The sequence below is a fragment of the Ciconia boyciana genome, chromosome 15 (genome assembly GCF_034638445.1).
Source record: "Ciconia boyciana chromosome 15, ASM3463844v1, whole genome shotgun sequence".
NCBI lineage: Eukaryota > Metazoa > Chordata > Aves > Ciconiiformes > Ciconiidae > Ciconia > Ciconia boyciana.
The window spans coordinates 7773205-7785567 of NC_132948.1; the positions used below are offsets into that span (position 1 = coordinate 7773205).

The 12363-nt window shown below is 58.8% G+C and overlaps 1 protein-coding gene across 1 annotated transcript in view; it reads right to left on the reverse strand.

The window, feature by feature from the left end:
- Nucleotides 1-211: 211 nt before the first annotated feature.
- Nucleotides 212-12363, reverse strand: part of FAM222A (family with sequence similarity 222 member A) — a 31937-nt gene continuing 19785 nt past the window's right edge. Inside the window, exon 3 of the mRNA XM_072880208.1 lies at nt 212-2652. Within this exon, the coding sequence (XP_072736309.1) occupies nt 1436-2652 (1217 nt within the window). The 3' untranslated portion in view covers nt 212-1435. The remainder of the gene's footprint in view (nt 2653-12363) is intronic.

Below are 12363 nucleotides of genomic sequence, written 5' to 3' on the forward strand. Positions count from 1 at the left end.
ATCTGTGGGAGGAAGGAGAGGAGCGGGGGGGCCGGGGTGGTCCCGGCTTTGGGGGGGCCCAGGGGAGGCCACAGCAAAGCAAAGAAACTCCAGAGCACACGTCCAGCGATATCCTGGTTTTACTTTGGGAAAAACACCATCCGGACACACGGCTTGCGGGTTTTGTGTTGTTTTTTTTTTTTTTTTTTTTTTCCATTTGTTTTCTCTCATTTTTAAAACAATATAGTGCAGCCAGCACTTCTCACAGTAGAATATAATGGTCAATTTTAGTATAAAAAAAAACATTCTCAGAGATTTGTAAATGCACTTAGTGCTTGAACAGGCCTTTCAGGGATACAGTACCTCTTTTCCGAGCACAATCACCTTGGGTTTCATCGGGGTATTTTTCTTTTTTTTCCTTTAAACGTCAAAACACTTTGTATTTTGTGGTGCGGAGCCTTTTTGTTAAATGAATAAATCTATTAAACACATAATGACACATAGTGAATAACGGACCATAATGAGCATTTTGGAACTGTTTTTTTTTAAAAAAAAAAAAAAAAAAAAAAGAAAAGGAGGTATGTGAGCGTCCCCGGTACCGTGGTCGCCTCTAACCCAGAACCAAGGTAGAACTGAGAGTAAGGGGAGGGGGGGGGAATAGCCTGGAAATGTGAGACCCGGGCAGGTTCCCGGTGGTGCCATGGGGCGGGAGGGGGGCCGGGGGGTCCCGCTGGGCGCCCGGCGCGGGGGCACCAAACCTCCTGGTTGAGTGGGAATAGGAGCCGGTGGCCAACGCAGGGCCGGGTGAGAGGAGGAGGAGGAGGATGAGGAGGAAGAGGGGCAGGAGGAGACTCTGTAGCAGCCAACACGTAGATGTACAGCCTAGTCAACTAAAAAAAAAAAAATTAAAAAAAAAAAAATCTGTTCAAGTTTTCAAGTGTTTTTCTTAAATAGCCTCCAGACTGTCCCCAATTATTAGCTTTAATCAAAGCAGTGCAAGTTACGGACTTCAGCTACAGGTCAGGCGTGAGCTCCCTGCGGCCGCCGCGCCAGCCGGCACCGTTTGCCGGTGAGCCTCCCGGCCGGCCGTGGCACAGGGCTCTGCCCCGCACAGATCCGGCCGGGCGCCCGCAGGTGCGCGGAGCGGAGCCTCCTCTCCCTGGATAGCAGCAACTCGTAGCAATTCCCTGTTCACATTCGTGGAGATAAAATGATTTCTGAGCTATATAGACAAGCGGTCCTTCGTCCTCGGCTTCCAGCGGGTTGCGGGTGTATCCAGTCTGGGGACCCCAGTGAAATGCCAGTGTCCCGGGAGCCCTTTTGGCAGCCGACCCCGTGTCCCCCTCCCCGTCCCCCCGCCCTCGCTGCCACGGTCCGGTACCCGCGTGGTGCCGGAGGGGAGCACGGCTCGTGCCAAAGTCCTCGCCCTGGGTTTGGGAAAAGCAGCATCGGTTCCTTATCTGTAGACGGGCAGGCGGATGTGGGCGTGCTGGTGGTCCAAGAGCCTTGGCACAGACACGGTCTCGTAGCCCTTGCCCAGCATCTGCTCCTTGATACAGGGCGGGTGGATGTCGTTGATGAGATACTCCAGGGACTGGAGGCTGCTGCTGAGGATGGAGGTATTGCAGAGCGTCTTGCTGGGCAGCCCCTCGGCGGGGGGCACCCCCAGCTCACGGGGCCCGGCCCCCAGCTCCGGCGGGTTGTAACAGTCGCTGTTGGGGGTCACCAAGATGCTGTTCCAGGGCGGGGCGAAGTACTGCCCCACCGAGAAGTTGCCGTGCATGCAGTTCAAGGGGGACGAGCTCACCTTCTCGGCCGTGCCGCCCAGGGCGTAGGGGCGCGAGGCGCCCGCGCACGTCTCGGGGGACTTGCTGAGGGCCCCCCCGCCGCCGCTGCCCCCGCTGTACATTCGCAGGTGCTGCTGCTGCTGCTTCTGCTGCCAGACCAGGTAGTCCATGCCCTCGGGGTAGACGCCCGCCTTGGGTCCCAGAGCGGCGGCTGGGTTGGAGCCCAGTGCCAGCTCGGTGCCCTTGCGGCACTCCGGCAGGACGGCGCCGGCGTACGCGGCAGCGCCGGGGAAGGCGCCGTGCTTGGCCGGGCTGGGGTTGGCGGCCACGACGGCCGGGCAGCCCGGCTGGGTGCCCTGCGCCTGGCACTGCTGATTGATCTGGTAGATGATGCTCTGGATGGAGGGCAGGTTGGACGGCGGCAGGGCCAGGCTCCTGCCCGCCAGCGGCAGCACGGAGGCTGCCACCGTCACGTTGGGGGGCACGGGACCCTCCAGCTGCTTCTGGCCGCCGTGGTAGCTCAGCTGCCCGGCGCAGGAGGGACCTTGAGCTAAAGTGCTTGACGCGGGGTAGGGAGCGACGCCGACCTGGGCGGGCGAGAGCTTAGTCCGCTTCCCCTCCGAGTTCTTCACCACGCTTTTGCCAGAGGCTTTGACGATGGCCAGGAGACCCTGGTAGCCGCCGGTGTGCAGGGGGTAGGGGCTGTAGCGCTGCCCCGTGGTGTCGTAGCCATTGACCGTCCGGTTAAGGTGCTTGTGCTGGGGGACCCTGATGTTGGTGGGGAAGATCTTGATGGTCAGCGGGCTGTTGGCCACCTTCTGTGCGTAGGCATCCAGCTCGGCAGGGCTGGGGTAGCGCGGGGAATGCATGGGTGCCGCCGTCTCGCCTGCGGAAACAAAGCGTAGGGTGAATCTGGTGCTGCCGGGAGGAGGGGGACCCGGCGCCCCGGCACCCATCGCCCCCCCCAGCTCCCACCCGCTCCCGGCAGAAACCAGGTCAGGGCACCAACCTGCCCCCTCCTGCTGACGGAGTCACTTTTAAGTGGCCTAAAATAAACTCGGTGTGGAGAATGGAAATGTCACTTTACCCAACGGGGGAATCTTTCTCCGAGATTGGATTTAAACTACATTATACAAGCAATTTCATGGGTGCTTTGCGCTGCTACGAGAACCTCACCAAAAATGGAAAAGCATTGCATTTACCAGCCATAAATCAGCAGTTCCTATAATGAGCACAAAAATGTCACTTTTATGCAATTTTACAGATGAACAAAACTGGTGAAATTAACTGTGGTAACCTACTGGAGTCAGCAAAAGCCACTGCAGAAAAAAAAATTATATATGTATATATTTTTGTTCCTTTCAAACTCTTTCCTGAGCAAGTTTCTGCCATTCTGGTGTGAAAACTCATTTGTCGTACCCATTATACTTTCATTTGGAGTTTATCTTGAGTATCCAATGAGCCACCAACTGTGAAAATGATTAAATCTACAAAATCTATCTAATAGATGGAATAAATTAGGTGTTTAAAATCTCCACACACACACACAGGCGCATGCACACACACGCCGGCATACGGGGGACAACATTTGCTCCCAAGCTCGTCCCAAAACCCCCGGCCCTGCCGGGGGACATCTGCAGCACCCGGGGAATGCTGGACCCGGCGCCTGCCAGGAGCCAGGTTTTGCAGGGGAGAGGTGGTCAAATCAGGAGGGTCTGGGGCTGGTAGCCCCCACCGATGAGCCCCAGCCCTCCCAGGGACCCTTCCCCTGCTGCCAGGCAATTTTGGAGGCTGCCAGGCAGCGCAGCCCCATGGTACCCGGGGGAAGGGGACTGCAGGCGCTGAGCATCCCTGCGGGGACCCCGGGGAGCGCTTTGCTCCGGATGCCACCGGGACCAGCGATCCCTGATGCCACCATGTGCTGGGTGGCAAAGTCTCTGCGGAAGAGCTGCACCATCGGGTGCGTTCAGCACACCTAACGAAGTCGTTAAATTGGTCTGCAATGCCTGTGTCAGTCCTGCTCCAAGTGATGCTCCGGCGCGGTGCCCGCAGCTGCCTGCATGTGAAGGTGTGCCCAGAGGAACCAGGCACGGCGTTAAAACCAGGATTCAGGGGGAGATGGGGGCACTGGCAGCTGCAGGGCTCCACGTCACTCCCTGGGCAGCAGCGTGATGTTTGGGGAGACGCAGGAGCAAGGCTGTGGCCGCTCTCCGTCCTCTCCATCAGAGCGGTGCAGCAGTAATTTAACAGGCAGAATGGCAGAATGTTCGCCAGCCATTCCTCCCATTAAGCTAATGTTATGGGCTTTTTACAGGTGTCTTAAATAGACATTGTTATTAAAGAGTATATTAAGCCAATTAAAACCAGGGCCTTTGAGTAGGATTTAATGTAGCTGCTGGGAGACAGGAGGCACGGCATCAGCAGCTCCCTACGGCGGGACACGTGCAGGCATGTGGTGTCCCGGGCTGCACTGCCAGCCCCGCTGGGCACGTCCTGGGCATCGACCGTCCAACCTCCATAAAGCTCCCGAGCCCGGCTGGCACCTGCAGAGCAGCCAGTGAGCAGCACGGGCACACGCGAGTGTGCACGCTGGGTGCTGCTGGGCACGGGCAGCCCACGAACCGGTGGGCGCAGGGGCTGCGAGCAGGACCCCATCTGCCCAGCAGCACAGCACACTGCCCGGCACCACAGCCCACCGGCACCGCGAGCCACGCACATCTGCATTCCCCTTCATGCCGGCACCACTGTCCTTGGAGGTGGCAGCATCGTGAATACTCAATTAACATGACACTAATTAGCTGGTGACACTTGCAGAATCCCTAATGAGCCCATTCCATGGAAACACTCCTTTCCAGGCAAAATTAATAAAAGAAAAGGGGCCATTGCTGGAGGGAGGGAGGTGGCATCACCCACGGCTCCCAGGCACGAGTCACCAAAACCCCATCCCCCAGCACCAGGGCTGCAGGTGACACTTTTGGGACAGCCCCATGCAGCCCCCCTGGAGCTGCCTGCTGCTGTGGGACAGGCAGAGCTGCCTGTCTGGGTGAGCTGAACTTGGCCACGGGCACCCCACCCGTGAGCCCCGGTGCTGGCGCGTGCCCGGGGAGCACCGTAGCCGACCGCGAGCCGGCCCGGGGAGAGCCAGGAGCCGCCTTTGTCGCCTCTTTGCGCCAGCTGGGTTGGATGTGACAAGCCACCTATTCGGTGTGTTGTCACATATCAGGGTGACGCACCGAACCCCCGCCGGGAAAATTACAGAGCGACCGATTTCCCGGCGGCTCCCGGCGCGCTGGCGGCTGCACGGCTCCACCGCTCCCCCTCTCCGCAGTAATTACTGCTTTCTAACGGGCTGTAATTACTGCGAGATGCAAACTCTCCGAACCACCGCCGTCACCCGTCAGGCGCAGGCAGCCCTGACACCAGCCGCTCGCCGCTGGCGTTGCCCCCCCTCCTCTTAAACTTGAACCATTGGAGCCGTCATGCCGGGGCCGGGTGGGATGCGCCATGGACCCTGGCCAGCGCGGTTTACCTCCGCCGGCTGCCGACACACGGGTAGGCTCAGCCGGGCTCGCCACCACGAGCAGCCCCGGCTCTCGCCACCCCTAAACCGAAGCCAGCCGCTGGCAGCGCACCAGCCCGGCGATAGGCACCCATCACAGCTGCCTCTCCCAGAAGATGCTTCACCGGCTTGTGGCTCCCTCCCTTGCTGGCATTCCCACGGGATGCGGCCAGCACACCCCCAGCTCCGGGCTCCCCCTCCCTCCCTGACCTGCTCCATTTTTCCAGCCTGCACTCAATAACAGCTAAATAATTGAATCTGCTCAGCAGCCAAAGATTTGTTTTGAATTTTATTGGAATTTTAAATTGTTTTGTTTCTTCAGTATTTTATTACTGTAAATGGAAAATGCATCGCCCGCAGTAATAATCCGATGGCTTTTTATATTACTCCGAGCTTCTGCTCAAAGCATTATTGGAAAGCCAGGCAGAAACGAGAAGCCATTATAATGGCAGCACAGGCTTATAAGATTACGCCTCCAGCTAAACAACTTTTTACTTTAGCAAATTGGCCACCAAACCTGGTTCGAGACACAGATGTAAATCCCGGACCCCACCGGTGCCACAATCCAGAATAAATCTTGGTTTATGGGTCAGGTGCAGCTGTGTGCCTGCTCCGGTGCCTGGAGCAGCCAGGTCTGTGCAAAATGTCCGACGGGGATGGGGAACCCCAGCATCCCCAGCATCCCCGGCATCCCCTGCATCCTCTGCATCCCCGATCCCCTGCATCCCCAGCATCCCTGCGTCTCCTGCATCCCCAGCATCCCCCGCATCCCCTGCATCCACAGCATCCCCCGCACCATGCCCGGCTGCAGCGACAGCCTGCGAGGGCCGGGAAAGAAGGAAAGATGGGGAGAAAGGAGGGGAGGGAAGCTAACCAAAGCCATCCTTACAGTGAGGAGAGACCAAGGCTAACCGCACAGGAGTCGGGCAGCACAAACCCACAACAATCCCCAATTACCCCCAGCCCCGGCCCCATCTCTGCTGGGACACAATGGGCGCCGGCGAAGCCCAGCTGCCGGGCCCCTAATTAACCCTGATTTTAACTGTACACGTTTAAAGGCACTAAAGCAGTTACAAAGTGGAGAACAAGGCAGGGTTAATAGCACAGACCTAAATTGCAGGCCCGCGGGGCCCAGGCCCCATAGAAATAATAGACCTGTCTGGGCTGCTCAGCTGTCAGTCAGGCGAACAATTCGGCACCCAAGGAGCTCCGTGACGGCACAGGAGCGGCAGCATCGGGGCTCTGGCAATCAGTGTCTGCTCGGTTAAAGCAGTTGTGAGATCAAAAACGGCACCAGAAAAGATGCTTAGCACCAGGAGGATGCTCAGCACTGGGAAGGATGCTCATCATCAGGAAGGATGCTTGGTACAAGGAAGGATGTTCATGACCAGGAAGGATGCTCGGCACCAGGAAGGATGCTTGGTACCAGGAAGGATGCTCGGCACCAGGATGGGTGCTCCACGCTGCTCCCGCAGCCCAGCTGCCCTGGGTGTCCTCCGGTCTGGTGCTGGCAGCAGCATCCCTGGCTCGGCCCCCTCTTCCCTGGAGGAGGGCGAGCTCACACACCAGCAATTTATGGCTTTAATTTTCAGGCCATGATGCTGCAGGAGACGCTGTGCTCCCCAGGTGGTTGCCCTGCTCTGGAAGGGGGTGGCGAGCGGGACATTGGGGTGTATGGGGGGGCATGTCCTGGGGATCAGCACCAGCAGCACCGCAGCCCTGAGCGAGGACTCGGTGAGGACAAGCTGAGCGAGGATGCGGCAGCAGCACGTGGCACCTAACTGGTTAACAGCCGGCACGAAAGACATGCGCTGCCTGCCACAGACAGGCAAGATGAGCTCCCTCCCTCTCCTCCATTCCTCTGCTCCTCTGTGAGATAAGATGGGACAAACCTTATTTTTACACATCGAAAGCACTAAAATATTTTGCAACAAATGAAAGACGTAATCTCGGCAGTAAATCTTTATAATGCTGCCGAAGGCGAAGCCGTGGCTAGAAACTACCTGGCGCCTCGCTCAGGCCTCGCTTCCCCGCGCCCCCAAAGGAAAATGCTTTTCACCCCTTTTTCAGATGGGAGCAGAGCCACTGCCAGGGCTGCCCCAGCCACCGGAGCTGCCATGGCACAGCCGGGCAAACCGCGGGCATGTCCCGGCTGCTCCAGCACACAGGGCAACCGGCAGGAGGACACCTCCCTCTCTCGGGGGTAACCCCATGCCGGGGAGGGCGAGATGGCCAGGGCTGCCCAGCGGGACCAGCCTGGTGCTGGGGATCCGGCCTGTCTGTGGCGGGACCTTCAGAGAGGCAGGCTGCTTCCCGCTGCCGGCACGGCCGAGCTGACGCCAGCTCCTCCTCTCTGTGCCGTGGCGTGCCGGGCGCCGGCTGGCAGCCCCTCTCCCTCTCCGGGCAGGTCTGTCCCCACAGCGGTGTCCTGTGCCTGGGCAGGGTCGCAGCTTGGCACCGCAGACGGGTTCAGGCATGCCCAGGTGGATTTGCCAGGGATGCTCGGCAGGCTGCAGCGGCCAGTGCCGTGCCCGCCGCTCTGGCAGCCGTTCAGGAGGAACGCTCGAGGGCTGCGGTTTTCTGCTCCAAACCACAACGCGATGCCCCGGCTGCTCTGCTCGCGCTGGCTTCACCTGGTCCCATCGCCACGTTCATCCAGGAAGGGGGTCACCTTGCCCTGCCCCGAGCATCCCGCCAGACCTCGCCCTCCCTCACGGTCCTCGCCCTCCCTCCCAGCCCTGCCCTGCCCCTTTTACAGGAAAAGGGATGTGTTTCCAGCGCGGAGCTGCTGTTTCGCTCTTGCGAGCCGGTGGGGCAAAAGGGCAGCAATTAGGCGGGATTTTTAATTTGCACAGGGGCAAGAAGGGGTGGGAAGGGGAGTGATGCTGAGAGCGTCGGGCAGAGCAGGAGGAGATGCTGGGGACCTGAGACGTCGCTCAGTGATCGGCATGCCAATGGCTGATATTAAAAAATAATAGTGCTGCAGCCTCCAAATGAATTAAACTCTGCAAGAGCTGAGAGCTAGTCCCCTGGCTTTGGGACCAGGCTCCCTGTTCCCCTCACAGCAAGGAGATCCCAATGGATTCGAAGCTTCAAAAAGCATCAAAAATCCCCTTTTTCTCTGCCTGCAATACTGAGAGCAGATTTTGGAAGAGCTAAACCCTAAATATTTGCAAAACACTTGGAAGAAGCGTAAATATTTGGAAAACACTTGGAAGAAAACAAACAAAACATGGTGCATTTAACAAATCAATAAAGTCCTTGAAGTTTGGGTTCAAGCCCCAGGTGGCAAAGCCACCCGGGCAGGAATCGGCTGCCCCCGCCGTGCAGGCAGCAGCTCCGGGCAGGACCCCCGCCAAGGGCAGGGCAAATCTCAGGGCAAATCCCTGGTGGAGCCGGGGGTCACTGGGGGATGCTGCCCTGCCCGGACCCAGGGCGACCCGTGGGTGGGCACGGGGGTGTGCAGCCCCCAGCCCCAAGGAGAGTGGCCCCGGGAGCCGGCGCAGGTCCCCCGCATCCCCTGAGCCGTTTTCGGGGTGCAGCGGGGCAGAGGGGGCCGCCGGTGCTGCCCCCCCGCGCCGCTCGCTCTGCGCCAGGCAGGTTGGGCTGCTGTCACATTGCACCGGCTTTCCCACCCTGCGAAGTGCGGTGGTTTCTATGGTGACGGTGTCCCCAGGATGGGTAGCGCAGAGGCCACCGCGCCGCGGATGCGGCGGGGGGCCCGTGCACCGGCGCGGTCTCTGGCCCCCCGCGAGCACAGCCCCAGCAGGGACAGCAGCCACCCATGACCGGCACCCTGGGCAGCACCGTGGTTGCCCCCAGAAATGCTGCGTCCCCGCTTGCAGGACCCCCCATTGCAGGACCCCCTGCTCCCTGGCCCCGGGCGTGGAGCCAGGACAAAAGCATCCTCCAGCAGAGCATCCTCGGCGCGAGGAGCCGAGACAAACGCGCCCTGGTTTCGGGGGCTTAAATTAAAACCAACTACAGAAATAATAGCGGGAGAAATCCATCTGAATAAACGTAGGTGGCAAACCCCGTGCGGCAGCCGCACAGGAGCCGTAATCTGCAAAGACAACAAAATTCATGACAAAGCACAAAGGGAAGCGCCGGGCTTCGCCATCCCCAGATATTCATCCGTTAACACGTTCCCTTTTTAGGCTGACATGTCATTTCAGACGGGCCTTTTTTCCTCCCCTTTCTTCTCCCCCTCGACGGCGCGCGGCTCTGCCGAGGCGGCTGCTGAATTGGATCACCTCAGGGCGAGCACTTTATTATCTGCAGTCAAAGCGTCACCACAAATACCCGTCTACACACACACGTGTCACTTCCCATTTGTCTCCTCCACGAGGTATTAGTGCTGTGCGCCGCCGCGCACTGCACCACCGCGTCCACCGGCACGGCAAAGGCAAACACGCCGGGCGGGAGGCACACAGGGAGGGCGGCATCGTGGCCATGAGGATGCCACCCCACTGCTGCCCCATTGCCACCCTGGTGCCACCCCAATGCAAACCCCAGCGCCGCCCCAATGCCATCCTGATACTATCCCAACGTCATCCCGGTGCCACCCCAATACTGCCCCGATGCCACCCATATGACCCCAGATGCCACCCCTACTCCACCATGATGCCACCCCAATACTGCCCTGATGCCACCCGTATGCCACCCAACACTGCCCCAACACAGCCCTGATGCCACCCTGAGGCCACCCCAGTACAACCCCCATGTCACCCCAATACTGCCCCAATGCCACCCTTCTGACACCCCGCACTGCCCCGACACAGCCCTGATGCCGCCCTGAAGGCCCCCTGATGCCATTCCACCATGCAGCCACCAAGGGGACCCCGGGACCAGGAGGGACCCCACCGTGGCCAGCAGCCCCGCAGCTCAGCCCAGCCACTCCCCAGCCCCCCCGCTCTGTCATCGACAGTAAATTAGCATTTGATTAATTTTAAGACACAGGCTTTGCATGCCAAGCGCAGCTGCTGGCACCCACGGCACCCCTTTCCCGCTGAGGGGAGCAGGGTGGGCACCCCCGGTGCAGGCTGCAGGGAGCGGGTGCCCTATCCCCGGGTCTGCAGCCCCGCACGGCCCCACCAGTGCCCGGGAATCTGCTCCACGGCCGATGGACTGGTGCGGTCCTGGAAAGTTTGGACACAAACCAAAACTCCCTTGTGTGCCGGGGCGTTACCAGTGAAGCCCACCCAAAGGCTGGGGCTCTGACCTGGTGGGAGACAGTCCCACCCGGAGAGGCTGCCCTGGTGCCGAGCAGCCCCCCCTCGCCCATCCATCTCCCACCGCACACATGACCGATCGAAAAGTGTTTTTGCAGCATTTCCTGGCAGGGAAAGTGCAAGTCAACAGCACATTTTGGGCACGGCAGTTAATTGAACTCCTTTTTATGGCACGTATATAAATACACAGAACCATCATTAACCGATCCCTTCCAGAAACTGAAAATGAAAGAATTAATCTTATTTCACTCATGTGTAACCCCTCATGAAATTAAAATGATATTTTATGGGTGTGTACAAAAGCAGAGCCTTGCTGCAGCTACTTTAATGAAAATGCCCTTGGAATAAGTAGAATTGGGTAACGAGAAGCCATTAAACAGGGCTTTATCCCATATGCAATTAAACAGTTTTATCACTGATGAGAGTCCCCATGGGCGAGTGGGGAGATGTGTGGGTGACCCTGGAGCCGGGTCGCGGTGCTTTGCTGCTCTCTGAGCCCCGGCCATCACATCTCATTAGCGTTTTAATAACCCACCCGCAGCCCTGGGAGGGCTCACGCCACCTCCTAAGAGCCATTTCTTACGCCGTCCCCACGGGGCCTAGGTGCGAGGTCCCACGGGACCCCCGGCACGAGGCCAGTGGGGCTGGGCTCCGGATCCGGGCCCGCCAGAAGGACGTGCACGGTGAGATGCTCACACGGCGAAACGTGACGTTAGCAGGGAGGGAGCTCGGGAAGCTCCCCGTAAGTCCCAGCTCCATATAGATCCTATGCCATTAGGGGAGCACGCGTCCTGCACCCCCAGCCGCATGCCCAGCCCCAGGCTGACGGCAGAGCAGTGCGGGCTGAAGGAGGGCACATAGAAAGTAACGTTTAATTAAATATAAGCCACCGCTACATTACTGCAGAGAGCAAGAACAGCAAAGAGTTCGGCCGAGCCGAGAGTGGTATTATTTGATTTATAATTTAAATAAAGCTCAGGATTCCTGTAATGCGCACAGAATAAAATCAAAAGGGACCAGGCTGCTGGAGTTAATTGGACGTGATATTTTCCTGAGGATGCTGCTTCTCCGCAGGCTCCTGCTCCTGGAGGCGGGCAGACACAGGCAGGGCTGGCAGGGCTCCGGGCACCCTCCTGCTGCCTCCTGCATCCTCCTCGAGGATGCAATGCCACCATGCCGGGCCGGTGCCCGCGGTGCAGCCCCAGGATTACCGGTGACGGAAACCGGCCACTGCCATGAGCCAGCAATGGCGAGCACTGCGGCAAAGTCACCTACGGCATTTAACGGGATGGATTTCGTGGGATGCACCGAGCCCGCTGGGACGCGGCCGCGCTGGCACGTGGGGCACTGAGACGAGGGGACGGTAATTAGCAGGAGAGCCAAGGGGCAGAACTGGGGGGCGAAGGCGCCAGGGCCGTCAGCTCCCGGCATGGGCAGGAAAATTAGTCAGCTCACCTTTTACGTGAAATTAATACAAAAATTAATCAGCGGCGCGGGCAGGATAATAGGATTTCACAGTGGTGCTGGGCCAGACGGCCAATGTGCCGAGAGCCAGACTCATTTAATATCGACAGAAACAATGCCAGAGGACAGAAATAAGACCCATAAAGATAATTACTGAGATACTCAGGAGCAAATTAAGTAATCAGAGGCACTTCTAAATTGTGCCTTGTTTTAAGAGAACGCTATCTTGGTCGATTACCTACGCAGGCGTTCAGGAGGCGGCGGGAGGCTCAGCCCCGCACGCCAGCTCACCGGCCCCTCTGCGCCACGCTTACCGCAGGTGCCATAAATAAAGAAGAGAAAA